Source organism: Fomitopsis serialis, assembly GCF_022376445.1.
Source record: "Fomitopsis serialis strain Sig1Antser10 chromosome Unknown B0H18scaffold_263, whole genome shotgun sequence".
Taxonomy (NCBI): domain Eukaryota; kingdom Fungi; phylum Basidiomycota; class Agaricomycetes; order Polyporales; family Fomitopsidaceae; genus Fomitopsis; species Fomitopsis serialis.
In genome coordinates, this window is record NW_025955223.1 from 14,037 (window position 1) to 41,987 (window position 27,951).

General features: G+C 54.6%; 3 protein-coding genes across 3 annotated transcripts; 2 read left to right on the forward strand and 1 right to left on the reverse strand.

Annotated features, from left to right (window-relative positions):
- Positions 1 to 16,613: 16,613 nt before the first annotated feature.
- B0H18DRAFT_1097915 (DUF431-domain-containing protein) lies at positions 16,614 to 17,827 on the forward strand. Its single transcript, XM_048032485.1, has 8 exons — positions 16,614 to 16,667; positions 16,729 to 16,793; positions 16,844 to 17,128; positions 17,180 to 17,189; positions 17,242 to 17,370; positions 17,435 to 17,460; positions 17,510 to 17,561; positions 17,612 to 17,827. Exons 1-8 carry the CDS (start codon positions 16,646 to 16,648, stop codon positions 17,698 to 17,700), a joined length of 678 nt encoding a protein of 225 aa, XP_047885305.1. The 5' UTR covers positions 16,614 to 16,645; the 3' UTR covers positions 17,701 to 17,827.
- A 154-nt stretch (positions 17,828 to 17,981) lies between these two features.
- On the reverse strand, positions 17,982 to 21,182 carry B0H18DRAFT_1127635 (Pkinase-domain-containing protein; the record flags this gene model as incomplete). The annotated part of the gene is made up of 12 exons (XM_048035290.1): positions 17,982 to 18,154; positions 18,205 to 18,367; positions 18,418 to 18,551; positions 18,610 to 18,846; positions 18,900 to 19,385; positions 19,446 to 19,648; positions 19,702 to 20,238; positions 20,287 to 20,426; positions 20,476 to 20,534; positions 20,582 to 20,774; positions 20,834 to 20,971; positions 21,021 to 21,182. 12 exons carry the CDS (start codon positions 21,180 to 21,182, stop codon positions 17,982 to 17,984), a joined length of 2,625 nt encoding a protein of 874 aa, XP_047885306.1.
- Positions 21,183 to 23,158: 1,976 nt separating this feature from the next.
- B0H18DRAFT_1160073 (acetyl-CoA synthetase-like protein) lies at positions 23,159 to 27,482 on the forward strand (the record flags this gene model as incomplete). Its single annotated transcript, XM_048035803.1, has 16 exons — positions 23,159 to 23,462; positions 23,519 to 23,857; positions 23,910 to 24,070; positions 24,134 to 24,265; positions 24,318 to 24,371; positions 24,430 to 24,512; positions 24,568 to 24,602; positions 24,652 to 24,749; positions 24,801 to 24,959; positions 25,066 to 25,238; positions 25,288 to 25,348; positions 25,406 to 25,665; positions 25,725 to 26,293; positions 26,359 to 26,502; positions 26,556 to 26,764; positions 26,855 to 27,482. 16 exons carry the CDS (start codon positions 23,159 to 23,161, stop codon positions 27,323 to 27,325), a joined length of 3,252 nt encoding a protein of 1,083 aa, XP_047885307.1. The 3' UTR covers positions 27,326 to 27,482.
- Between the last annotated feature and the right edge of the window lie 469 nt (positions 27,483 to 27,951).

Below are 27,951 nucleotides of genomic sequence, written 5' to 3' on the forward strand. Positions count from 1 at the left end.
ACATACCGCCTTGACAGTACTAACATTTGACCGAGTTCGGGCAGTCATTGTGATGATGAAGCGATACATACATAAGTACCACTTCGGGGAACGAAGAACATAAGTACAAAATTTGTCGATCATGATGATCTAGCCGCCGAGCGGCCGAACTTGTGCCCTACCTCGACCAGACGACCTGCCATACGTTTGGACATTAGCTGTCTTCTGCTTTCTCTATTCCGATTCTCCATACACGGCTGCGTGGAAAGAGACTTCACGGGGTTCAATTGGCATCGTTGTATGTCGCGAAGTTCGTCAGCCCGATATGAAGAGGCAAGAGCGCACAACATGACAATTCCTCTACACCAACTTCCGCACGAACTACTCTCCACGATATTCCAGGGCACCCTTCTCCCTGCTCATCAACGACATGGCGATCGTGATGTGAAGAACCTTCTCAGGCTCACCGCTGTCTGCAGTCATTGGCGCGATGTCGCGCAAAACACAGCGACATTCTGGACAACGATCCGCTTGGATGACGATGTGCGACTTCTCGCACTCCATCTGCGCTGCTCCCATAACGCGCTCATCAGCGTGTACGCGAATGGCTCGCGCGACGGCCGCTGGGCGTCGAAGGCGCAGCTGCTCATCCCGCACGCCGCGCGGGTCGTCAAGCTCGACCTTCGTCTATGGCCCGCCGTGTGTACCGAGGCGTCCTGGTACCACGTATCCTCCCTTCTCGGCTGCCCGATGCCCGCACTCACCTCGCTGCGCGTCGACGCGAACGACGTCGGCGTCTTCGCGCTGCCCCCGATCAACCTTGGCCTCTTCCCGCAGCTGCAGTCGCTCACGCTGCACGAGACCGAGCCGGCGTGGGACCCCCCTCTGATGTCAAACGTGACCGTCGTCCAGATGTACGGCCTCCTGTGGCAGCAGCAGCCGACCCTCGACGAGTTCCTCCGGCTGCTGTCCTCGATGCCCCGTTTACAGGCCCTATTCTGTCTGAACTGCGGGATGAAGATTGCCCGCAATTACGGAGGGAATGCTGTCGACTCGCGCACGCGAGGTGTCGTGCCGCTGCGGGAAATACGATCTTTGAAGCTCAAGGACGACTCGCACCGGCCGCTCGCGGTCGTTCTGAAGTACCTGTCGCTCCCGAGCACGGCCACGGTCGACGTGGACTACGCGCCGACCTTGGATATGTACCTGAATAGGGACGTCCGCGACCCGGGCGCCATCATGGTGGTGGGCTGGATGCGCAGGCTGCAGGCTGCGTTCCTGGAGAGAGGGTTAACGGATGAGGTGAGTGATGCCGTGTCGTCCGCCCCAAACTGCTCTCGATCGTTTCATCAGGAGGTACTGGGGATTGACAAGCTGCTGACTATTATTGAGAATTACAAAGGCATGACCGCCCATCGTTTGACTGTGAGTTGTCGTTCCGAATTCAGAGTCGCTGTTCACTCCTTTGAGTGACCCACTCGTGACGTGTGGTTACTGACTATCCATGTCTTCGCGCAGTTCTCGAACATCATGATGGTCGTCCATCGCATATATACCCTACCCCCACATAAAGTGCACCGGAGTGGCGAGTTCAAATTCAGAAAACGTGCATACGTCCTGTACTCGAGATGGCAGGCCCTGGCAAATACGATTTAACGAAGATCATGTCGCTCGCCTGCTTCCCTAGGCTTTCCCGCGTCCGTCTGCTTATACATTGCGACTCAAGTACTCACAATAGGACGATTTCCAGCATGACAGCCCGTCCTCAGCGGCATGCAACGTAGTGCAGCATTACGGCGAGATCGGCAACGCACTTCCTACGACGGACATCACTGGCCACACAACTGATCGCCTAGTTGACTACCTGTCATTCCACTTCATCTTCCGCCGCTGCTTATGACGCAAGTCATACGCCGCCGCCGTACGAGTATATAAGGGCGAGTCATAGTCCCTCTTCTTCTTTCTACCATCATTGTCATATTCTACGCGCAAAGGACACCGGCCACAACCTGCTAGTTTTTGCTGCTGTGCATACGCGATTGGAGGTAGGTTTCGTTGCTATCTTCATGAATGCCAGCGATGTAAAGTTCCGACATCGTTTCTTACTCGGAGCTCATCTGGGCAGGAAGCTTGTACGCCCCGTCTCTCAGTGACGAGGATTCGGGGACAGCAAGTTGTGAGTGCTCGTATTATCCATACTCGGCCCGCGTTTGTCTGGAAGAGCATGACTGTCTGCATCGCTACAGTCTCAAGTACATTTTGCTCGACGTCGACGACCGTGTGTTGTCTCATTCCGGAGCGCACGCAGGGCAGCTTGAAGGAAATATGTTTAACTTCTAGGCGCTTACAACACAGTCGCGTCGCGCTCACGGGTGCGTGTTGTTCATGACATCACGCGTCCTCTCATCCACGGTGGCGCCTCCTCCGTAGGATGATGACTCTTGCAGAACAGTTGGTGTCTATTTTCCGCTCTTGTTCCGTCGCTGTTCCGCGACTACGTCCGAACACGCCCATTGGTGACAAGTGACTGGAGTTGGCGACGCCCCGTCGGCGAAGCGCATCTAAGCCGCTCAGAGTGATGTCATGTACTACACCTCTTCCAAGCTCAGCACGGCGCAGGCATGGCAGATATATATACGCTGCCATGGCTCTCTATACGAGCGCTACTCTCCCCTTACCTGTCGATTGACTTGCACACAGAACCAGGTCGCTGTCATACGCCATGGACCCAGAAAACCAGCCGAAAGGACCTTCGCCACACTACTCGCTTTACCAGCGTGAGGTCTTCAAACGGGGTGGAGAGACAGGAGAGCGTGAGTCTACATCCGTGAACCTCAACCCTCGCGTCTAGTCTCACACATACTTTGCATCTAGTTCCGACGTTCTCTGTGCACCCAGAGGAGTTGCAGGAGTCTGTCAAGAAGAAGCTCAACGACAGGGGATATTTCTATGCCAACTCGAACGCCGGCATCGGGTGGACAGACCGCGCGAACAGGGAGGCGTTCTATAGATGGCGCATCATTCCACGCACGCTGGTCGACACGACCGTCCGCGACCTGACAAGTGAGTGGTTTCGTTCGTGCTGTGTCGGTTACTCGAGGGTGACGGTCGCAATCAGCAACTATCTTTGGTCACAAGATACCTGCCCCGATCATGTTTGCACCAATTGGTATCAATAAACTCTACCATCCTCTTGGCGAGCTCGTCCCGGCAAAGATCGCGGGCGAACTTGGGATCCCCGTATGTATCTTTACGAAATTTTATTGACGTTCGTTAACCGAACTTGTCTTGCACGTAGTATTGTCTGTCTACGGCGGGCTCGCAATCTATCGAGGACGTGGCAAAGGCCAACGATCTCGGGGCGTCTATCAAGAACGAGAGCAACAGCGTACATTCTTACAGTGGCCCTAATGGTGGAAACGCAAACAGTCCGCGATTCTTCCAGCTCTACATGGGACATGATGACGAGATCGTGAGTTATGTAACTCGGGATGCGGGACGCATGCTGACTGTCTGCGTATCCTCGCAAGACGCTGTCACTCATCAACCGCGCTTGGAAGTCCGGTTACGACGCGCTCATGCTGACTACAGATACCTGGCAGCTCGCGTGGAGGCCGACAGACATCAATATTGCGAACTACACGTTCTACTACCCCAGCACGGTGAGCATTCCTCTGAGAGATCGAGAATATCACGTTGAGGGTCCGTCTAGGCCGGTAATGAGATCGGAACGTCAGACCCGGTGTTCATGAAGAAGCATGGGGAGGATCTGAAGAAGGACTCGGGCAAGTGGATTGACCACAGTGTGTGGCACGGGAAACCCCACACATGGGAGAAGGTCCGCTGGCTCATCGGCGAGGTATGCTTCCCGGGAACGCCCTGAGACTGAAACAATGTTGAGCGAACACACCCACAGTGGAAGCGTATCTCCAACGGTCGTCCGTTCGTCATAAAGGGTATCCAGAACGCTGAAGATGCACTGAAGGCGTATGAAGTCGGATGTGAGGGCATCGTCGTGACGAACCACGCGGGCCGCCAGGTCGACGGCGCTGTTGGCAGCCTGGAGGTGTTGCCCGAGATCGCTGAAGCAGTCGGTGATAGTACGTATCACATTTGACTACCAACGGTGGCATGAACTGACAATGCTGTGTGCGTCCAGAGATGACCATCATCTTTGACTCCGGCGTGAGGACGGGCGCAGATGTATTCAAGGCAATCGCACTCGGCGCGCACGTCGTCGAGGTCGGACGGCTGTATGTCTGGGGCATGGCCCACGAGGGCGAGTATGGGTGTCGGCATGTCATGAAGAGCCTGCTCGCGGTGCGTTTCTTCGTCCTTGTGTCCTCGTGAACACATCCAACTCACATCCTCATAGGACTTGGATATTCTGATGACGGTTGGGGGCTACCAAAGTATCACGAAGGACGTGTATAACAACAGGAAGGCGCTGAAGTACAATTCGAGTGGTGTGCCACCCGGTCCCGGTGAGCATGCGAAGTTGTGAGCCCACAGCGGTGGGCGAGACCTTCTTACTGTAGAGTACTGTGTAACTGTATAGAATACTGTATCTTCATTCTGATGGGCTGTTCTGTCACGTTCTTTACATTTAGCGTCCAAGGGACTGCTGCAATGTGCCTCCTATAGTATGCACAAGCGGTCCAAAAATCAAGGGAGAACAGTCAACGACTGGAGGTGATGAGTTTCACGTGCTATGGACTACGTTGTCCATGGCCATGATTGCTCCGAGCTCACGATGAGTTTCGAACGACTTTTCACCTGCAAAGCTTTGTCAATGCTACTTTTGTTACCCTCTCTGTTTAAATCTTCGCAATGGGAATCCATAGTCATTCGAGGCGCACCCGCTCACCAGTGACCGCGTCCACAGTGAGTGAGTACTTGAACTGGCACATTGAATAAACCATCGAAGCTGAAGCGCTGAAGCTCGAAGGACTGCTTTCCTTTGGACTGTAATCATGCTTGGAGCATAGATACGACGTCTGTTTACTCCGTAGACGGTAAGTCCTGCTGAGCTGCAGACGCTTGTATGCTCTCATATTCGACATCGGGACGACTCTTAAGCTCTTTGTCTTCGGCATCCCGCATCCGCTGCCCTCAACTTGCGAAGGTCTCTTGCTTGCTCTTACCACAAGGGCCTGTTTACAACGCGCAGAATCCATACACGACACTGGGCCCTGCTTGTTTACGACGCACGCACACGATCTCAAGACACTATACTACCATGGTCTCAGGCTCAACGCCGGATCTGAAGGCACCCCAGGAGGCGAGCCCTTCGGATACGCTGCGCGTGTTCCTCCGTCGCACGAAAACAGAGTATCTAGAGGCTGTCCACAATGGGAGAGGGAAGGAATGGACTGTCGTGATGGGGAACGAGGCGGGTGGTACGTAGCCTGTTGTCTCCCCTCTGGTGAAATCGCACTGAAATCCGATGACATTGCCATCCTGCGCTCCCTTACATTAACCCTACTCGTCATCTGGCTATCTGCAACGTTGGCGTAGACTTGGACTCGCTCGCAAGTGCCATCGCCTACGCATGGTACCTCTCCCAGGAGCAGCAGTCACCATCCGTCGCTCTCGTGCAAACCCCGCGCGGGGATCTGCATCTGCGCGCTGAGAACGCGCACGCACTCGCGCTCGCCGGCCTCAGCTTTGACGACCTGCTTTGCATGGACGATGCGTCGCCCTCCGAGTCCACGTCCTTGCCCTTTCCTTCCACGACATTCGCGCTAGTCGACCACAACCGGTTAAGTGCCCAATTCTCTGTCGACAACTCGGACGCACGCGTCGTTGCGATTATCGATCACCACGCCGACGAGGGCCTGCACACCGAGGCAAACCCGCGGATTGTCACACAGGGCATAGGCAGCTGCGCGGCGCTCGTAGCATCGTTTCTCCAAGACAAGTGCCCAGAGCACATTCCCCGGGAGCTCGCAATGCTGCTTCTATCTGCAATTATCATCGACACGGGCGGAATGACTCCCGGTGGCAAGGCGGTGGAGGTCGATCAGAGGGCAGCCGCGTTCCTCGCCTCGAGATGCACGCTCGCCCCCACAGACCCGGCCGGTCTTTCACTAGCGCCCGAAAGTTCCTCGGACGCGATACCGCCCCTGCATGAGTCCCCGGTGATCCAGCAGCTAAACGCCACTCTGCAGACGAAGAAGAACTCCGTCGCACATCTCGGGGTGCGCGACCTCCTCCGGCGGGACTACAAGGAGTACGCGCTCACGCCTGCGTTCGCGCCCAGCCGAGAACTGCTCATTGGGCTCGCGTCCGTCCCGCTCGGGCTCGCTGCGTTCGTGCCGCGGGACGAGGCGCAGTTCGTCCGGGACACAAGGGGCTGGATGGACGAACGCGGGCTGAGCGCCCTCGGCGTGCTCACGTCGTTCCGGGACGAGAAGAAGGCGGGGAAGAGCGGGAAGGGCAAGCACCGCAGAGAACAACTGTGGATCGTGCGCGCGAGGGACGACGCGCCCGGGGAGCATGGCGGGGAACTCGCGCGCAGGCTCTTCCATGGCCTGGAGGGCAGCGAAGATCTGAGACTGAAGAAGCGGAAGTGGGAAAAGATTGGAATGGAGCCTGCGGTGTGGGATAGATCGGGAGGTGCATTCGCCGAGGGATGGCGCGTGAAAGCATGGAAGCAGAAGAATACAGATGCGACCAGGAAGGCGACCGCACCCATCGTTAAGGCAATTGTGGAAGGTCGTGGCGTGTAGAGAGCAGTTCCGTATCTACTAGTAAACGACCTTGGATGATGACCTTTCTGGTGCGACTATTCTGTTCACCGGCCACGATTCTGCGCTCAACGTACAAAGAGGGTGATACATGGTAGGGTCGGGCTCGAGGCGACCCATAATGATTAATGAGGTTCCGAAGGCAATGTATAAGGGTCCTGGCAAGGTGAGTTTTCGAGCCGAGTGCTAATGCAAATGGCTGATGCGTTTGGTGCACTGACAGCCCCTCAGTGAGATCGGTCTTCATGACGACGCTCTCGGACTAAGATTAATTGGACAGTTCTTGTATGACCTTCAGTCGAAGACGACGAATACCGCTGGGGTCATATACTACCTGGAAATTTATGGTAAACGCCAACGTAGTCATTTGTGTCCTTACCTGTCGCTGACAGTCACGCCCTGGATCTGCAGTATACGTCAACTCGGCATTAGCAGTGTGAGTGTCGACAAACTCACAAGGAACTATCACACTCACGTCGACCATGCCTATGGAGTGCGCTACCGTGCCTGTTGGTCGCAGCGACCGATCGAGCAGTGGTTCCGACCAAGTTCCGACCACTGAACGTTGAACACGGCATCTCACTGTTACTCCAGAGAACTCGCCTTCGCCTCCACAGTGGTAATCACCATGCATCTGTATCGAGTCGCCTTGCTCACATGTATGTAAGTACGAAGCAGTTCATCTCGCCAGTAGCACGACCCGTCATAAGAACTAGTGTCCGCTGCGTGACATTCCAGTTCTGCTCAGTACATCTGACAATGCCTCACCGATTCTCTGATAGCTTACGCATCGACAAGAGTGATCAATAACATACATGTACGCACGTTGAGGTACGCGGTTCACGTCTCATTGAGTGAGCCAGTGACGTGCCCTTATATCATAGTCATGTTGGGGGCATATGCATGCGTGAGAGTAACATACAGGAATGGGGAGGATGCGGGTGATACAACTGCGATGCGGATCCCCATGCCTGCCACGGTCCCAGACCAACGTCCGCAGCGGAAAGCAAGGGAAGCGAGGCTCCCTGAGGACGACGCCAAGCGTCGAGAGTGTGTCGAGGAGAAGGTTTACTTCTCGGGGTTGGGGTTCCTGCGAGAAGATATTCGGTTAGCGTCTACACGGCGAAACGTAGTGAAAATGAGGAAGAGTCAGATAGGAGCGAAAGACAAGATGCGTGGTTATCAACATAGGTATTCAGTGTGAACTATGCTATGGTTTGGTTGTATCATCTTCGAAGACGAGACCAGGCCATCGAGACCAGGAGAGAAAATAAAATACTGGCACTCACATTCTCCGCTTGCCACCGGGGAGAGTGGTGACATTCACGAAGCTGCACCTAGCGTGAGCGATTGGTTTCCTTTGAGAAGTCTATGACTACGTACCGACGGTTGTAGATCATCCGCTTCTTAGCACGGCCCTTGGGAGTTTTCTTCTTCTCCTGCTTTTCGACCTTGGGGGTCTGCGACTTGACTTTGCCGGCACGGGCGAGGGATCCGTGAACTAGCAGAAAAATTGTTGCGTCGGCACCTCTCTGCTCGCCGATGGGCACAAAAACCGACCTTTTCCCATGTTTTCTTGAGGCGGGGTTACAGGGCTAGTCGCTGTGGATGAGAGCGAGGAGAGCGACCGGTGCTCCTGTACAGTCAGCGATCTAAGGTTCTCACGGCTTACGTACACAAGCCGTTTGAGCGGCAGCCACCGAGCTTACTGGCGCCCAGGATGCTCAGGCTCGTGTGGGCCTGTAACCCTGCCTCCATCCTAGTATTCAAGCTCAAGGCAGCATTATATATGTTCATCGCTGTTTCCTGGGCCCCTGGGCCCCTGGTGTACGACGTCGACGGAATGGAATATTTGTGATACATAGCTCGCACTAACTTAGTAGCCGATAGTTATGCCATTGACCCGTCCTGCACAATGTGCATTTGGTCCCTCGCCTCTAAAATCACTGTGACCGTCTTCGACTTGGCTCGCTAACCTACCAGTGCAAGCTGCTGCGAGGATATTGCTCTAGTAGTAGCCTAGTAGGCCGACCAATGAACCGGTCATGTACGGTAGGCGTTACGTTCCAAGCTCAAGCTGCATATTCGTCCATAAAAGAGGGGAAGGGGTCTTCATGCTTACATTATGTAGCACCTCTCCACGTCGCAATTCGACAAGTGGCCACAGCATCACCCGATTTGTCCCTCTGCAGTACGTGTACACAAAGGCTTCAAGCGTTATCCTTAGAACGAGTCGTCCTGCAACCAAACGCGCACCGATGTACTGTGGAAAATATCAATTTCGCGTATAGTGCAATGGACTACGCTGGACTCACCTTAGCACGCGACGTGCATGAAGTTTCGGAAGCCTCGTTTGTATGGTTGCTTGCCAACTATCATGGTCCGGGGAGGTGCTTCCCGAAGCACACATCAACTGTACCCACACATACCTCACGCTTGCAAAGCGCGAGTCGGAGGAGAGTACCTCGTCTATCAGCACACATCGCTGTTGCTCCAAGAACTCTTCCGCCAGGGTTAGGATCTCAGACTCCCGATGGAGTCGATGAGTCGGGTGTCTAGTCTGATGCCTACAACCCAAAGTTTTGAGGAGTTGATGCTTTGTAAGAGCGAGTAAAGCCGTTGAGGCGTTCGAGACGGTGCAGCCAGTACTTTCTGTAGACAGAATGAGATCGCGAACTGCTCCAGTCCGGCGCATTGACCGAGCGTCAGAGTCTGTCGATGTTCTCCTAGAAGACGAACCTCAGACTTGATCCATCAAGATCGAAGTGATCATACCTATCCCCTGCCCGGGAGTTATTGCTGGTGGCAGCCGCAGCCGAATGTACGCACGTTTGAGTTCCGACCCGTATGCTGCAGCGTTGTCGCGATTGCGTCGCTCAAACCGTAGTCCTCCGTCGCCTCCTTCCGGTTGTCCACCCAACCCGCCCTGAGTTCCTGTAAGCCACCGGCGATACGTAAATGTCGGACAAGCAAGTCCACGACATCATCAGACGGACCGTCCAAATGAAGGGTTGCGAGTCGTGGAGGGGTAGTGCTCAGAGCTGACGGATGAAAATCCTTCGACCGGAAGATCAACGTCTGACAGCTAAGCTCTCTGAGGTTGGGGAGTGCGCAGACGAGCCGGCCGAAGATGATCTTGGACGGAAAGGTGACGTGGACCAGATGAAGTCCGGCAACATTAACGAAGGTCGATAAATGAACAAATACATGGCGGTGCATAGGTCCGGACTGCCATGCTGCGTTGCCAATGCCAAGGTGGCCCAACGACGGTAGCTTTCCCGCCAGCATCGACGCGAAAGTCCCAAAGTGGGGGATCGGTCGGCGTGTCTCTCCGGTGCTCACCGTTCCGAGGACTACGACCACCTTGACTCTGGCTCGTAGTTGCGGATGTGTATCGAGTAGTTTTGCGAAACGATGTGTGGTTTGCCGAAGTCCGAGAGTGGTTGTGGCGACGAGATGGTATTTGCTCCTGGCATACCATGCCTTGCAGACCAATGCGCAATTCCTGAGATCAGCTGGCTCATTCCAGAGATAGTCAATTGCCCGCTCCCAAGTCTCGGTGGGCAATTCAGGTAGCATGCTGCTCTGCAATTAAAAATCCGTCAATTTAGCAACGTCGGAGTGATCACGCACTGGGGCCCAGCACTCACTATGTGTACTGAGGTGGGGTTGGCAGAGATGCGGGCCACCTCAGACCTCATCGATAGCTCCAGGGGTAACGGCGCTTTGCAGGCAAGATTGAAATGTGTCTGTGCCTGTCAAGAAATGTCCATCATTACAGCCTTGGCAATTCATTACCTAGCAGCTCCGGCCCTCCAGATTTGTAACGAACATGTCCCTAGGGATGGTCCAGGGCCAGTGACAAGACACGGTGACTGCGTAGCTCTTTGGGGCGACAAGTCCGGATGCGCACACCATTCTTGCAATTGATAGCCCAAAAAGGAGACGAGATCATCATTCTGCACAACACACAGCTACGTGTAGAGAGATGGCGAGCAGGGGTGCCATCTCACTGTATAATAGTAGCCAGGACACTGATCAGCTCTTTGTCGACCTTGGGCGGTGACTCGCCCTTAATGTTGAGATAAGCTGTCCGCAGCCGTTCAGTCGCGAGTTCGTCCAGACTGGACAGCTTCTCTGTGGATGGAGCGGATGTGTTTGATGCCGAAGATGACGACAACCGTGGTTCTGACATCAAACGGTGCGTACACTGATGTCTTCGCTCAGTCTATGGTAACAACTGAGAACACGACGACGTACCAGCTTCACTCCGTACCACGCGCGGAGTGTCAGTCCGGTAGGTATTGAATCTTGTGGAGGTACGGGCCCGTCGTCGTCGTCGGTCATGTCCACAGCGACGAGGAACGTCTTTAGTGACAACGTGATGTCGGCAGCAAGGTATGCGGTTTCGGCGAATTGCAGGAAGTAAAATGGACTTTGCGGGGCAAGGATGAGAACGTGAGATAGGGCCTGTAGCGCATATGTGTATCTGCGTCGTCGTCGTCAAGCGAACATGCGACGAGTGAGATTTCGAGGAACTCACTGGTTACATGAGCAATATATATCGGCGAGCTCCAACCAGCCACCGACATCGGTGTAGAACGTGTCAAGCATCGATGAGAGTTCTTCCACAGCTCGGTCGATCTTGCCCATGTTCCGAAGCACCACTGCTTTCCGACGCCAGACCGCCTACACAGCGTCAGCATATAAGTGGCCACATACGCGACTGAATACTCACAGCGTTCGTCTCATCTGCTTCCAACAACTCGTCATAGAACTTCAGTGCAACTTCGGGTGGTTCCGTCGCTTCCATTCTGAGGCCTTGTAGTACGTCGGCGCGAGGGGAGCCAGGAAACGCGTCTAGGATGTGTTGGAGACATTGCTACCGACGTTGGGCACGACATTGTCCACGTTAGCTATGCATATCGCTAGCTAGGTCACAACATGCAGCTCACATCTGCGACTTCAATGTCTCCTTGGTCCAATGCAGCGAGGAAAAGCTTCTCAAGGTTGTCCCATCCTGTTGTGCGAGCGTGTCGGGCCATGCGCGTCGACCATCACGGCACTCACGACTCACCTCCATCCCCTTGCCTGGTGTACGCTCTGCTCTTCAGGAGTACCAAGCCATTCGCGAGAATCTCCTTCGAGCTCTCTGACCGTCTTTGCCTGTAACTTGCGAGCTTCTGGAGGGAGTTCGTGAGGTCCATGGTGAAGTCGCTGCGACCGCTGCAGGCGCCATCACATGTCCGCGCTTTGCCACTTTCCTCGATGGCATTCTGCTTTTGCTCACCACGTCGGGTGTCGATCGAGGCCTTGGTCTCGTCTGTGTCGGCCCATTCCGTATGTACATAGTATGATTGTGGATATAAGGTGAGTAGTCAAGTCAGGGCTGAGTATTTACACCGTCACTAACCGCCGTACTGGGGCAGACAACTTTCCTCGAAAACCGGAAATGTAGCTGTTCAACACAGTAATGAGGCTTCAACAGCCCGTCATGACATTATACGCATTAGAGACCTGAAACTCAATGTCCCGATAGCGAAGCAAGGGAACGAGACGGGTTCACAGCACGTTCTACTCACCCTCTCCATCGCGCACGACACACGGTCCACGGCTGCAGCGGACGACTTGTCTCGCTCCGTCAACTATGCGTCCATCTCGGAAACTATCATTCAAGCGCACGACGCCTTTCGTGTCTCATCGCTCGAAGCTCTGGCGGAACGTGTGTGTGCGTCCTGCTTTGATCACCATCCCGAGGTACAAGAGCTGTCTGTGAGAGCCCGCACGGTTCTTTCGCCTGTTACGAAGGCTGGCATCGAAATGTGCTCTACGAGGGACCCTCCGAACACTTCCCTACAGCGCGTCTTCATCGAAAACCTGGAGTGCCAGACGATTGTCGGTGTGAATCCTGAGGAGCGAGATGTCCGGCAGCCAGTCGTATTCAATATCACTCTCGATGCGTTGCCTCGCCTGAACCAGCCCGTGGATCTCGGGGACTTGACATTCGCAATTCAGGAGGTATGTCGTGCAGGAACACCGATGTATCCACTTGCTGACGATTTCCCGCAGGACGTATCCAATAGTTCGTATCTGACGATTGAAGCTCTCGCCTCATCCGTAGCACACACCGCACTTTCGCAATGCACAGATAAAACTGCGCGTGTAAATGTGCGCGTCGCGAAGCCAAAGGCACTGCGTCCGACTGCTGAGGCGGCAGAAGTGGAGATCTCACGAACACTGGAGGATTACCAGCACGAGCTCCGTCCTGCAGACTCATCGAATATCGCAAACGGTTCGCTGTCGGTATCAGCGCGCAGCGAGGGGACTTCGTTTGCGTCTCTTCTCGCTTCGGTCGGGGAGAGAGACAAGCCTGTCAAGTATTCTCATCGCGCTGCGATAGCTCTGGGCGCGAACCTCGGCGATCGCTTTGCCAACATCGAACTGGCACTCCGACTTCTAGAGTCACCTCCTCGAGGTGCGGCAACGCCTAAAGCAATGGTGGTCGACACGAGTTTCATGTACGAGACTGCACCGATGTATGTGGCGGATCAGCCACTGTTTATCAACTGCGCATGCATAGTAAGTTCATCACCAACCGAGTAAGGCATACGCTGATGTGGATCCCCTGCGACGTCAGGTCGAGACGGACATGAGCCCTTTGGAGCTGCTTGACTTTGTCAAGGAGATCGAGACCACCGTTGGGCGAGTCACTTCCTTCAGAAACGGCCCGCGAGCTATCGACCTTGATATCCTCACGTACGATTCAGATGTCTTTGACTCACGACCAGCCTCAGAGCGGGAAACGCTGGACAACTTGGCAGGCCAGCTCGTCGTGCCCCATCCGCGCATAGCAGAGAGAGAATTCGTTCTCCGGCCGCTGAATGAGTGAGTTGTCAGTACCGTACTTGATATCATTTCTGACTATCGACAGCATGATCCCAGATTATGTTCACCCAACGCTGCGCAAGCCAATTGGCGCCCTCTTCTCTGAGCTTTTGATGCGCTCAAGCTCGGACGCTGCGCCCATGTACAAAGTCATGCCCTTCCCGCGATATGGATTGCCTACGGACCCGCCCTCGCGGCCTTCCTCCCCGTCACTGGAGGACGCCCCACCTGTCCCACCCACCGCTGCGTATTGGACATACCCGGTGACGCGGAGCAAGGCCAGCCACCGGCGCACGACGTACATCATGGGGACGCTCAATGCGACGCCAGACTCGTTCTCGGACGGCTCAAAACACAATAATATTCCTGCTGCACTGGCGTATGCGACATCGGCGGTGGCTGGCGGTGCTGCGATCGTCGACGTCGGTGGTTATTCTACCCGCCCGAGGGCTGCGTACGTCTCGCCGGAAGAGGAGACGTCGCGTGTCGTGCCTGTCATCGAGGCCATACGATCTATCTCACAGAGGGAGGGCACTGAAGACGCTTTACGCTCGAAGACGGCACATGTCCTGATCAGTGTGGACACCTTCCGATCTGACGTGGCAGAAGCCGCTGTACGTGCTGGTGCCAACTGCATTAACGATGTCTACGCGTTCGTCGGTCCAAGCTTCCCACTCACGGAGGCTTCCGCGGAGCACTTCCTCGAGATGCGCAGCGTCGCACGCGAGCTCGCCGTCCCGGTGGTGCTCATGCATTCACGCGGGGAAGCGTCCGCGAACAAGGACTACTCGCAGTATGCGTACGCCGCGGACGCGCACGGGCACGGGGCTGTGCTCGAAGGCGTCAGGGTAGAACTGGGCGAGAGGGCCGAGGCAGCCGTGAAGGGCCCTGGCGGGATCCGAAGGTGGAACGTCATCGTCGACCCAGGCATCGGTTTCAGCAAGACCGTCGAGGGTAATCTGGAGTTGCTGAGGGACGCGAGCCAGCTCACAGCCGAGACGTGGCGTCGGCCGGGGAGGAACCCGCTTGCGGGATATCCGCAGCTTATTGGGGCGTCCCGCAAGTCGTTCCTTGGGACAATTCTCGCCCGACCGGACGAGGGGGGTAGCTATGAGGGACGGGAGACGAAGGCGAGTGAGAGGAGCTGGGCAACGGCTGCTGCGGTCAGTTGTGCGGTTCAGCAGAGAGCAGAAATCGTGCGGGTGCATGATGTCCTGGAATTAGGTGACGTTCTGAGAATCAGCTCGGCGATATGGGATCTGTAGACTGTAGTATCTTCAGGGAAATGCTAATCCATACATTCAGATACTGGCACTACTGACCAGGTGTAGAACAGTACAGCGGTCACTGATAAGTACTGCCGAGGGCTCGTCGCGTCTCCCAGCAGCCACGACGGGCTCGAACAGAGCTTATCACCGGGGAGAACACGATCGATGTTTAGGTATTTAGTGACATCGACGTGAGTCAAATTGTGTTGCCACCTAAAGAAGGAGCAGCGTACGGAGATGAAAGAAGATGCGCTCTACCACTGGTCATACTCGAAACGACCATGTAATCTCGTCACGATCTCCTGATAGTCTGGCTCGTTCTCCACCGTCATATAACCATGTCGGATCATGAAATCCAGAATCACTGCGTTTCCTCAGTACACAGTCTCATGTACGAGCGGAGGACATACCAAGGGCTGTGTTAGGCTTGAATAGACCCGAACGCATACGCGTGATCACGTCTTCTAGGGGAAGTAACTAGAAGACGTGGAGGATCAGATCCAGTACTGACCGAACGAGAGCGAAAAGCTGACCTCAAATGCTTCTACCTCGCCATCGAGAGGCTTGGGACGGAATGGCGTAGGATCTACACCTGGCGGGATTCGCAGGTCGTAGACATATCTAGAAATGCATGACATATGAGCAAGATCCCTCGCTCAGGAGACCACTGGACGCACTCGACTTCTGGTTGCAGCCATCCGAGAGGGGTTCTGCAGGTGGTGTGTATCATCAGTGTTCGAATTGCATCTGTTCGAGCAGATAATGCTCACTTGAAGAAATAGCTCACGCTGCCAACTGTACGTGCATGCCTCCGCACGATGGCTTCCGCGATGCTGGCCTCTTCCATTGACTCCTTGACCAGACTCTCAAATGCGCCCAGGCCGGATGGAATGCCTCCCGCGACCGAGTTGTCCAGCCATCTCGGCCAAGTCTGCTTGCTCTTGGAACGAGTTGGAATCCACATCCTGCATGACTTCGGCAAACCGAGTTCGTCTGGATCCTCCTCGTACACTGTCATATGGACTCCGTAGGTGACCACGCCGAATAGCGCACACGCTGCACGCTCCATCATGAACGCGTAGTTCCGTCTATCTTCCGAGTCCTGCACCACGCTCGTCGATCCGACCTTTGCCGCCGTCGCGAATTCCTCGGCTTCATTTGGTGCATCGTGTGGGCCAAATGGATTTCGATAGATGGGATACATCTCCCCGCGCCATTTCTTAGGGCCAACCACGTCTGACCAGAGACCCTCGTCTCGCCAGCGCTCGCACAGTTCCTTCATCACGCGCGACCGAGCGGCGGATGTGTTAACGTGTGACGCAAAGCTGATGACCTGCTTGCCGTCGTGTTCTTGAACCTCCCATGCAAAGCCACCCTTGTTTCCCTCTGTTTCGTGTAGCAGCTGCTGAACAATGGGTGGTCGAAGAAGACCGATGGCAGGAGACTCTGGATCGGGAGTCAGGCGCCAAGTCACTAGATGCTCTGCTGCAGGATCTGTGAGGTTCAACCGGAAGTTATCGCATGTCTGGAGAATTTGTGCAAAGCTCTGCGGGGAGCTGGGGGTAGGCTCAGCCATTGCGCGATGGCAGGAGTATAGGACGGACTGGCCCGAGGAGACTCACCAGAGTCGCCGCCCTCGCCGCTTGGGTTGAAAGCGCTGAAGCGCTGAAAGGCGGCCCGAGACATCCGGACGTCATTGCTCCTCCTATGTAAGGTACCGTTCAAGAAACTACTTTCTACTGTCCACAATCTCGAACGGCTGACATGGGGTTCAGATATGCTGTCGGTGAGAAATAAGTCTGACAATTTACATGGTCACGGCTCACCAATTGTGCTGTGATCTGCAGAGCACATGGAGGAGGACGAACAGACATCTAAAGCGATACCGAAGTGGGTAGAACTGGAATACATGGTCCTCACATTATCTATAGCCCGTCAAACACACAGCTTACACACTCTCAGCATATGCGATCATTAGCAGGGACCGATGGACATGTGCACTTTACGCATTTGTCCCGATCATCTTGTCAAACACTCACCGCTCTGTTTTCAACCGGTAACAAACGAGAGCTAGCTGAGGCCACTGCGCACTCAGAAGCTATCCTGGATGTAATGCGAGGCCTCTCCATACCCATGGAGAAAGTGTGCCTACTTGACCCGAAGGCAGAGAAGGGAGTATCGCCTGAAGACGGAGACGGCCGATTCGAGTGCTTTCTTTTCGGCGTGCGTATGTTTGAACTACAACCTGTCTGTGTCGCAGGCGTTATACGTTGAACTGAGCTAATGTTACGAATACAGGGTATACTCGGTAAGCCGACAGAAGGCAGCGGTCGAACATATATTGAATGCTCTGCCGATAGGTGATGATCCGCCGCGCGACCGAACGTCTGAACTTCGAGTCTTGGGATTTCCTACGCGACATCTTGGTCCCATTCAGATGACGACTGATACGGCTCTCGGGGTCACAAAACTAGTCGTGCAGGACAAAAGTGAGATCTAGATTTTATCAATTCGATGCATCGGAATGTAAGGATGTACTCATCACCTCTGTAGTTTCACTGTCTGCAATTTCTTACATTGTAAGCGATGGTCACCTTTCTTGCTTGCCTATATGACAACGCCCAACAGGACCATCCGACCATTACTTTCAACCCAAAAGAAAGCGTTGAGATGCCGTTCAGTGCGTCCACGAGCCCACATGTAACGCCGTCCTCTCATGACTGCCGCTAGGGTACATTGCCGAAAATGGCGAGCCAAAACTCCCGCCAGGAATGCGCGAGCATCTCCATGAAGACCTCAACAAAAGCTTTGACTTCTGAGTGTACGAGGGACTGCACAAGAGACATAGCGAAAGAATGCACAAGAGCACATAGATGATGTATAAGTACTGTACAGCGTATGCAGAGCGAATGAGCGCGTGCGGGTCCATGGTATGTGTGACAGACGACTGAAGAAGACAAACGGATCGAAACATTACAGAGGTGGAACATCGACTGGATGACGTCCACCTCTCCGACCAATACTTAGCAGTAACGTACACCCAGCAGGAATATCTATACAAAGAATGACTAGGAGAAATACCAGGCATAATGTGAAGGGGCTACCGCGGCGACGCCAGAACCTGCTGGTCTAAGAGGGGTACCTCCCATGGAGGTGGCTCCCGGGGTACATCAGAGAGGTTCACGTCCGCATTGGCGTCGCGGAGCCGGTCGTGTTCGTTCATGCCCATCCGGACACGACACCGAACGAGGCGCAGCTTTGTCCGCTTGATCCCTGCGGAGTGCTTGTCAGAGCGAAGTTGGACGAACACCTGGCGGACTTACACGTCGAGATTGTCTCGCGGTCCTCTTCGATGTATGGATTGTCTTTCTGCAGTAGGTCGTCCTGCAGCGCGTACAGACACCAGAGCGCCTCTTCATATAGCTTCTCACACTCGTCATGAGACAACATCTCGTTGGTGAGCTCCTTCCGAGCGGCTATCTTGCTCTGAGGAAGACATGAGTATCGCATCTACATCGAGGGATTACTAAACTCACAAGGCTAAGAGCACGGTCGTAGATGAGTTGGTCGAGGAACGTGGGCGGCCCCGTGTACTGAGCGGGCAACCACGTCTTCACCAAAGCAGCACGGTCGTGGCATTTGTTGAAGTGGTCCTCGAAGTAGGTCAACGCTGCCATGAAACACAGTAAGCATCGACAATGTGCGACAATTGACAAGCGTCGACTGACCTTCATCAAAACCTTCACTGACTTCGGTTTCTCCATCCGGATCCCGCATCTGCAAGTGCTCGTAGTAGTTGCACAGCTTGTTCACGCCGTTCTGCGAGAACGACATGAGAAGCATGTACAGTGCAACACCGGTCATCGCGTTGTATTCCGCCTGGATATCCGCATTCTTCCGCTTCACCGCATGTCGTTCCGGCTCGCCCTCCCGACGTATGAACTTCGTCGGGTCCGGCAGGGGTTCTACCAGGAAGTCAGGATCCACGCAGGCTAGGCAAGAATGCGCGCGCACGTACTCTGCGGGATAGCCTTGACATACTCGTACATTTCGTCCGCCCAATGCGTCAGCACCTCCGTCTTCTGCGCGAGCTGTTCAAGCGAGGCCAATAGTTCATCCTCCATCGGATCCCGCGTGCCGTCGACTTGCAGCCCCAGGCCCTGCGTCCGACCGGACAGAATGGTCTGCCGCCGCGGCGACGACGGCGACGGGCTGAACTCCTTGTAGTACGCCGTCCGCGGCCCGGACGAGCCAAACAGCTTCTTGGTGGCGATGTTCAACGCGCGCGTCAGTGCGTTGGACGCTGCGCGCGAGCCTGCGCTGGAGGGCGACGAGGAAAGCGCAGGCGCGTTGGGATTCGGTGGTGGAGGGAACGTGGTGTTGGCGTTGGTGGGGACGGTGTCCCAAAGTCCGGGTAGGCCGACCGCGTCCTGGCGTCGGGAAGGGGCATGGGCATGGGCAACACACGTCTGTCGTGCAGCGGCCGTCGTCGGGCAGTGCTGATCTCTGCAAACAAGGCATCATGGATGGGCAGCGCCTTCGAACGAAAAAAGTCTCGACTTACCATCTACAGCACGGTTGATCTCTACGGCTCGCTTGTCACCCACAAGAACGTACTCGCGTCGAAGGAGGCCGTCCTCTTCAGTCTCTCCGGGTATATCGGACGACTCCCCGGAAGCCGGCTTAGGCAGAGGAGAAGGTTCGTGTTGGGGCGACCTCGCTGGTGATCTCGACACTTCGGCAATACCATTTCCGTTGCTAGTAGGACTACTAATGAAACGTCGATACAAACACCCGTAGAAATTGTCACGCTAGCATACCTGCTTCCAGACGGCCCGTCCTGTGGTCCTCCGCTCACGATTTCCCGTCTTCTGAAGTTGAACTTGCTGGGAGGTATCATCGCTTTGGGGTCAAGCACCTCCGGCGGGATGACCTTGTGATGCGCTGGTGTGATAGGCTTGCCATCCGGGCCGTACTCGACACCACCATCATCGGCCAACTCAGGCGTCGGACGCGGGAACTTCGACTTCGCCATGGCAGTACTCCCAAAGAAGTCCTCGAAGCTGCTCCGCTCCGCAGGGACGCGCTTCAGGAGACTCCGGATGAGGATCTTGACGTCGCTGGGCACCGACTTGAGCTCGTCGCCTGCAGCCTGCGCACGCGCCTGGGCCTGCGGGTCCTCGTCAGGGAACTTGATTCCCTTCGAGGTGTCGATCTTCTTGAGAAGCTCGATGTGGTTCGACGCGCGAAACGGCGGCTTCCCGACTGCCATCTCGTACAGCACGGCACCCACGGACCAAAGATCCGCTTTCGCGTCGTACTTCTCGTATCGGAGAATCTCAGGGGCCATGTACAGTCTAAATAAAGGTGAGTAGAGACAGCGTGGGACGTGCACGCAGACGTACGGTGATCCGCAAAGCGTCTCCGCCATCATAGCCTGAGGTAACGACCGAGCAAAACCAAAGTCGGCAACCTTGAGGATAGGCACACCGAGGGGATGACCCCTTGCGTGGTCCTCGGGTGATGCGGGATTCAGTAGCAGATTCTGCGACGCGTCAATGACGGAATATCTAGCAATTCTAGCTCACACTCACCTGCGGCTTGATATCCCGATGGATGAGGTTCCGCTGTCGCAGGAACTTCAGAGCGCGAGCTTGACGGATGTTAAGAAGGCCCAGCAGCGATGACCAGGGTGCTTACCAAGCTGACGCAGAAAACTACGGACGACTATTTCGTCAAGGCCTCCTGTTCTCGGATGTGGGTAATACGTCGGAGCTGCGCCAGGAGACGGTATGTATTCGAGACCCTCCACCCTGCCTCGTTTCTTGATGTAGTTCGAGAGATCACCGCCGGCGCAGAACTCAATGATGAGATATATGTTCCTCTCTGCACGCTTGGATCAGAAGCGTATGGGTTGATCGTTCACATGCAGCAGGATATACAGCGACTTACGACGATATCCAGCAATCTTGTGATATGCCGATGCGACAACGCCTTGAGGATCTCTATCTCGCCCTGCAGGTTATCGAAGAGCTTGGGACTAAGGCCTGCCCTACTGACGGTCTTAATCGCTACTTGTCGGTGTGTTTGCTGGGTCGTTCGTTAGTCAGGATATGATTGAGACTTGACCGTTGCGCACCTCATGATACCCTCGGTACACTGTCGCGAAGCTGCCCTTCCCAAGGTCGCTCACGATGACATATGGCTTGACCTCCTCGTCCTCGATGCGCTTGAAGGTGGATTTGTCCGAGCCGCCGCTCGACGTTTGCTTAACCGCTGCAGGAGCAGGGGCCGGAGCCATGGGATATGGTCGGAAGATATGCGTCGTTCAGGATATTTCGTCGAGCTGGTAACGCGATATAGTAGTACAAGTACAAGAGTTACTTCCAAGGAATCACGTAAAGCACCTGCGACGCGAACAAGAGCCCATTCCGGCGACAAGCAGTCAGAGGAGAAGAGACGGAATCGGCTCGCGCCGTGGTTGAGCCTGGTCTGGTCAGATTAGATGACTGGCTTAGTCAGATCTAGGCGCTCTTCTACTTAGTAAGCTAGTACTTGGGGAATTGTAGAAACTCGAGATGAAGAGGCAGCAAGAAGGTCAGAGTTGAGGGAGGAAGGGTAGGCTGCGACTCGGAGAGCGAAAGAGGATGGACGCATGCCACAAGGATGTGGCTGAAGGAGGGTTGGGGTAGTGTACATGTTCGCAGCATGTGAGTTAAGTTCTGATCACAATACTCAGTAATTGATGATTGTACAGGTACATCGACGACACGCCTGGGCAGCGAAGTCCGCAAAATCCTTGAGAAGAACGCCGGCGAGGATGGCGCTGCGAACATTATTATTGCTGGTATGTCACTATTGATATAGTCATGATCGCCGACCAGCGGCGCAACGTTGAGCACGAAATTGAAGTGAATGTCAATAACTTACAAAACTACAGCTTGTGGTATGCTCCTAAGTCCGCAGGCTGCAGGCCTTGCTAGGAGGCGATCCGACCTGCTGAAGGCGACCGGTACAGGTGGGGACATATTAGGACCTGCCAACCATCGAGAGCGGAGCAGTAGGCATGCACTGCCATATAGACACTACACCGCACTGTAGTCATAGCCGCGTTCGCCGCAGCGAGTAGTTCAGTTATTATGCTCTGACGACGCTTGCCGAGAACCGTTCTCACTCAAAGTCAGAGCGCAGGGAAGTCAGTATCGTACTCGCGTCTAAAAGCTCTCAGTGGTCGGTGAACCAGGATTATCGCAATGGAACGTACTCACCACGCAAAGATCCGCCGCAGTCGAAGATAAGACTCCAAGCTCTAGTTCACACATGGTGTCGCGTGCAAGACGTCACGGTTCAGTGGTACGGATTCCTCGAAGTGTTTGCGACTTCTTGCGATGGAAGATGGGAGCGATGGGCGCGCTGATTGATGAGCCTCTATACTTTCACGACCTGGTCGCGGAGGAACAGACGATACCGGTTTCCTCATGTACACAATTGTACACAACTGGAATGAAGTTCAATCTCGCGGCGGCGTTTCTGGCCTGGAAACTTCCTGTAAGAGTTATGATTAATTCGCTATTGTCTACGGACCTAGAGGCAGATGTACCTCATGTCACTCCTTGACGATGAGTGCGAACCGTACGGTCTAGCGAGCTTTCGCGCATTTTAGACCTCTCTTTCAATCTAGGTACGCAGGGTTGTCAGATAGCACACCGACTCACGTACCCGGCGCGACTTGGGACACGTCGCTTTGCGGTTCTTGCATGATCCTTGAAGCTTGAAGCTTGAAGCTTTGAACAGCAAGCTGCCAGTTGTTCAGAAAACTTGCCAAGTTGAAGTCCGCGCGCACGTTGAAGTATATTGTCACGTGGGTTTGTTTCGAGGTCAAATTCGGTAACTTCTCATTTGGCAACACCTCTCTTGTACTTATAGACTCAGTCACTCAAGAACCGGATGGCTATATGCAATGCGTATCGTGCGTTCCTCTACGTTCGAGCCAAGTCATCAAGGGATGAAGAAGGCAGTCACTTATCTGGCTGCGATGTGAAGTAGGCTGTCACGGTCGCCCGCGAAGTCCGAACCACTGGCAAGGAAGTTGTTCCACACGAACTTGTCCACACGTCGATGCCACTTGTGATCGATATTTGGCAGCGCCCTAGTGTATGTGCTACCTCATGGGCATAGGCCCTATGCAAATGGGTGATACATATAACGTAGGGAATACGCTCATAGTAGGCCCCCTTGCCGTTCGTTCGCTGAGTTGCACTGCTGTCTGTCGTCATCATGTCAACGTCTTTGCACCTCCTCCCTCCCCACCCTCATACCCAAGGCCATTCCTGCGCCACATTCAAAATCCCCCCGTTAGATGGATCACTGACCTTCCCCCAGATGTTCGACTTTCATGAACAGCATTCCGCCGATCATCGCCTCTTCGTGTACGCAGGACAGGACGGTGCCGTCAATACGGTCAACTGGAGTCGAGCAAGCGTAGCCATCCGGAGAGCTGCCATACTGGTCACGGAGTGCATGTCCCATAAATATCACCCGGCTCATGAGATACCGGTAGTTGCGATACTATCAGCCTCAGGTTAGTCTCAGGCTGATGTCATACGGAAGGACAATTCTGACTACGAGCCTCTGCAGACGCCATTCCCTATGCAACACTGATGATGGGCATCATGCGTGCTGGCTACACCCCGTTTCCCCTCTCAGCACGCAACTCGGCTGTGGCAGTTGCTCATTTACTCGCTAAAACCAACGTTGTGCATATCTTCGTGGGGCTTCATCAGGCCATGCAAGACTTGAACGCGGAGGCATGCGAGATCCTCAAGTCACAGTACAGCTATTCTACTGCTCTGGGAGTGTCGCCCATGCCCGTCTTCAACGACTTCTACGATGTGGGACTCAAGGGAAACACCGAGCAAGACATCCCATATGACCACCCAGGGTTGGACAAGAACATCTTCTACCTCCATTCTTCGGGTACGTGTGGCACTTAATGTTATATGTATCATTCCTGAAAAGACCATATCAGGTTCTACTGCTTTCCCGAAGCCCATTCCTTGGACGTACCGCAGAATGCTGCAAATCTCTAGAGCTGTATTCTACGGAGAGCGTGACTTGACCGGCCGCGTAATGGCGTTGTTCGGAATGCCAATGTTCCATGCGATGGGCATCATGTCCACAATATTTGCTGTATGCCCGAAATGACTGATAACGTATACTGTCGCTGACGATCTTGTATTATTAATGACTTAGTGCGCTTATGGACAGGCGATCGCTATAACGGCGCCGACAACCTCTCCAACTATTCCAACAATCGAGAGCATCATTCATGGCGCGATGGCAACTAAGGCCGATCTAATCATGACTGTGCCTTCCATCGTCGAGGTCTGTGTTATTTGTTCCCCATAAGTCCAGTGCGCTGAACATCCTCAACTAGGCGTGGTCGCACAATCCAGAGTGGGTTAAATGGCTTGCTACAATTGACGGAATCGTGAACAAATCTCTATCATATCAATAACCATCAAACCTGACTTGGACACGTCGCACAGTCGTATGGTGGCGGCCCGCTCAACAAGGAACGCGGCGATTATCGAGTGTCGCAAGGCGTCAGAATCTTCTGCAACTATGGATCGTAAGCACAATACAATCCGTTGTTTTCAAAGTCCGTCCTCTGACTGCATCATCAGTACGGAAACTGGCGTTATCAGTACATTTCTGCCAGGTAAGATCGTCTTAACATGTGTGCACCGAGATCCCGAACTCTCTCGCAGCTGAGACAGGGATGGATTGGGAGTACTTCCGCTTCGGGTCCTTCCTGAATGTCAAGCTTGATCCCTGCACCAACAATGAATACGAGGTCATCATTGTGGTATGCACCACTTTGCTTCACGAATCATCCAGTCACACACTTTCGTTGCAGGAGAATGAGCTTTTACGGCCGAATGTAGTCAATACCAAGGTCAATGGAGTGGACGCCTACGCGACTTCCGACCTTGTCGCGCCCCATCCAACTCAAGAGGGCTTGTACAAGGTCGTGGGTCGCACCGATGATCAGATCATGCACAGTACCGGCGAGAAGGTGAGTAGCAAGGACTGTTGCAAAGAACCTGAAGATTGACGGGGGCATCATTGCAGACCAACCCAGGTCCTTTAGGTATAGACAGTCACTGACTATGCCATAACAGTCGGCTTACGATGCTGCACTAGAAACAATGATGAACCAGGATCCGCATGTCCAGGCATCCGCTATGTTTGGTCGTGGGCGTTTACAGGCTGGAATTCTGATCGATCCCAAGCCGGAGTACAGCTTCGATCCCTCGGACGAAGCCAGCCTTGTCGCGTTTCGTAACAAGATATGGTACGTTGAGTGGTTCACTTCACAATAAGAGCACTGCCTCACTACCCAGTCAGGCCGACGATCTTGAAGACGAACTTGTATGCCCCCAGCATTCGCGCCTGTTCAAGGAGGTGGGTTACGTTCGCCCCAGCAAATCATTGTTGTTGCTCACGTGATATTTCCACTAGATGATCATAGTCGCGAAACCGGACAAACCGTTCTCCTACACAGCCAAGGGAACCGTGCGTCGCGGAGCTGTGATCCAACAGTACGAGGACGAAATCGACGCACTGTACGATATCGTGGACGCAGGTTCCCAGTCCAGCGTTGCACCACCGGTAAGCTGGGACATCACGACGGCAACCGACTTTGTTCGCAAGACAGTCGCCCATATCCTGAAACGTTGTCCGCGTGATGGTGATGATCTCTTCCAGCATGGCTGCGACAGGTGAGACCGCATGCATGGTCGACCTTCCAGTACTATCACTGACGATGTATGACGGCCAGTCTTCAGGCTACTTACATACGGAACACGTTGCTACGCGCCGTCCGCAAGAGCGCGAAGGTCGAAACCCGCCACGTCTCGCAAGGCTTCGTTTACAGTAACCCGAGCATCAAGCAACTCTCTGCCTTCATCTCGTCCGTCGCGCTCGGTACTTACCAGTCCGAAGACAATACTACATCCTCAGCAGACCGCATCAACGCCATGCATGCGATGGTAGCCAAGTATACTTCCGGCTTTTCCGTTCACAAGGCGGACCCCAGTGTCAAACGACGCGCCGGTGACATCGTCCTGGTCACAGGTACGACGGGGAGCTTGGGCTGTCATCTGCTCTCCCAGCTCGCGGCGAAGAAGGATGTCGAGCAGATATATGCTCTGAATAGGGCATCGAAAGACCAACAGTCGCTGCGCGAGAGGCAGCAGGCGGCGCTGCTCTCCCGCAAGCTCGATGCGAGCATCCTGGACTCGGATAAGGTCGTTCTGCTGGAGGGAGACTTGACAAAGACATACTTCGGGCTAGGCGAGAAAGTGTTTAGGGAACTTCACTGCTCTGTGACGAACATCATACACAACGGTGCGGATTTCTCTTCCATTGCAACAATGTCGACCCAGGTGATAATGCTGATGACTGTCATCTAGCGTGGCGCGTCGACTTTGTGATCAGCCTCAGCTCCTTCGAACCACAAGTACAAGGTGTGCGGGCTCTCATCGAGTTTGCGCTCAGTTCTCCTTTACCTGAGCCACCAAGGCTCCTCTTCGAGAGCTCCATGGGCACCCTTCAGAGTGAGTCTCAGTGCTTCTGTCAATCGGTTAGATCGTTACAGCTTCCATTACAGATGCACCGTCAGAGGAGACTATACTAGAGACGGCAGCAACAGCGGAGTGGTCTGTCGGCACGGGATATGCGGAGTCAAAATGGGTATCTGAGCAGATCCTATTCACCGCCGGCAAGAATACCCCGCTCACGCCGCTCATCGCACGGCTTGGCCAGATATGCGCCGGCCCTGACGGCGCATGGAACGCTCATGAGTGGTACCCATCTATGGTGCAGAGCGCGCACACGCTGGGCTGCTTCCCCGATGACGAAAGGGCAAGTGCAATCTAGCCTCGGGCTACATGCGCAACATGATAGTAGCGGCTGACACGACGCTCTATCGCACAGGTCATTGACTGGATACAGTCGGACCTCGCCACGGCGGCGCTCATCGACTTCCACAAAGCGTTAAGCCCAACTGGCCTTGTCCACCTCGTGCACCCGCGCCCAATTCCGTGGCACGACCTCGCTGTCGCCATCTCCGCCGAGTTCGCCGTCCCGCTCGTACCCTTTGCCACATGGTTGGCCAAGCTCGAGGAGTACGCCGCGGCTCAAGGAGAAACCACTGGTGCTGCGAGGCTGCATGCACTACACCTGCTCCCGAAGTTCCGCGAGATACGGCTGCAGACGGACAAGGGGAAGATGACGTTGGGTACGGCAGACATGGATGTGAGTCGAGCGAAGGAGGCGTCACCGACGTTGGCAGACCCGGGGTTGAGGCAGATAGGCGTGGAGGACGTGAAGCGGTGGGTTGCTTATTGGCGGAAGATTGGACTCTTCGCTCGTGCGTAAGGTGTCTGCATGTATTTGTGATACATGAAATCGTGGGCCTGCACTACTTAGAGCACGCTGTTTGATGACTCCATCACGGAGGCTTACAACCGCCACCTCCCAAGGTGCTCTACCTCGTATGTATCTCGTCCGGTGGTCAGCACAAATCTGCGTGGCTGATGCGAACGTACGGAGTGCATTCAGCACCGTCTTCGATCATCTCTGAGTCCAAAGCGAATATGTACTCACGTCTGACGGGGAAGATAACTCTCGTGGTGTAACCACCAAGGTGTTTAACCACAAGACCTGGAGCACAAAATCATCCCTACGGCGCATCCCAAATGTGAGCCGAACTGTCGGTGACGTACATAGGACACACAGCTCATGGGCATCTTCGTAGGAATGCCTGTTGCGCCCGGGAATATCCTCGCTGCAGGCAAAGTCGGGACCGACGCAGAGTACGGAAGGTCTAGAACAACGCCTAGTGGTGTACGCTTGCGCCCGAGGAGTTGTTGGGAAGATCGCCGACATTGTTGGAAAGAAGAGTCTGCTGTAACGCTCGAAGGTTGGCCCCGAGCGCCGGCGCCCACACACGGACACTTCCCCTGTATCCCCGCATTCGGAACATTGTGTGGGTTACCTTCACC

Excerpts from the sequence above, each read along its gene's own strand:
- B0H18DRAFT_1097915 (XM_048032485.1), top strand. The coding sequence starts at position 16,646 with ATGGGGTTCAGATATGCTGTCG. Across the intron at positions 17,371-17,434 it reads ACTAGTCGTGCAGGACAAAA|TTTCACTGTCTGCAATTTCT; the intron begins GTGAGATCTAGA and ends TCACCTCTGTAG. Across the intron at positions 17,562-17,611 it reads AAGCGTTGAGATGCCGTTCA|GGTACATTGCCGAAAATGGC; the intron begins GTGCGTCCACGA and ends GACTGCCGCTAG.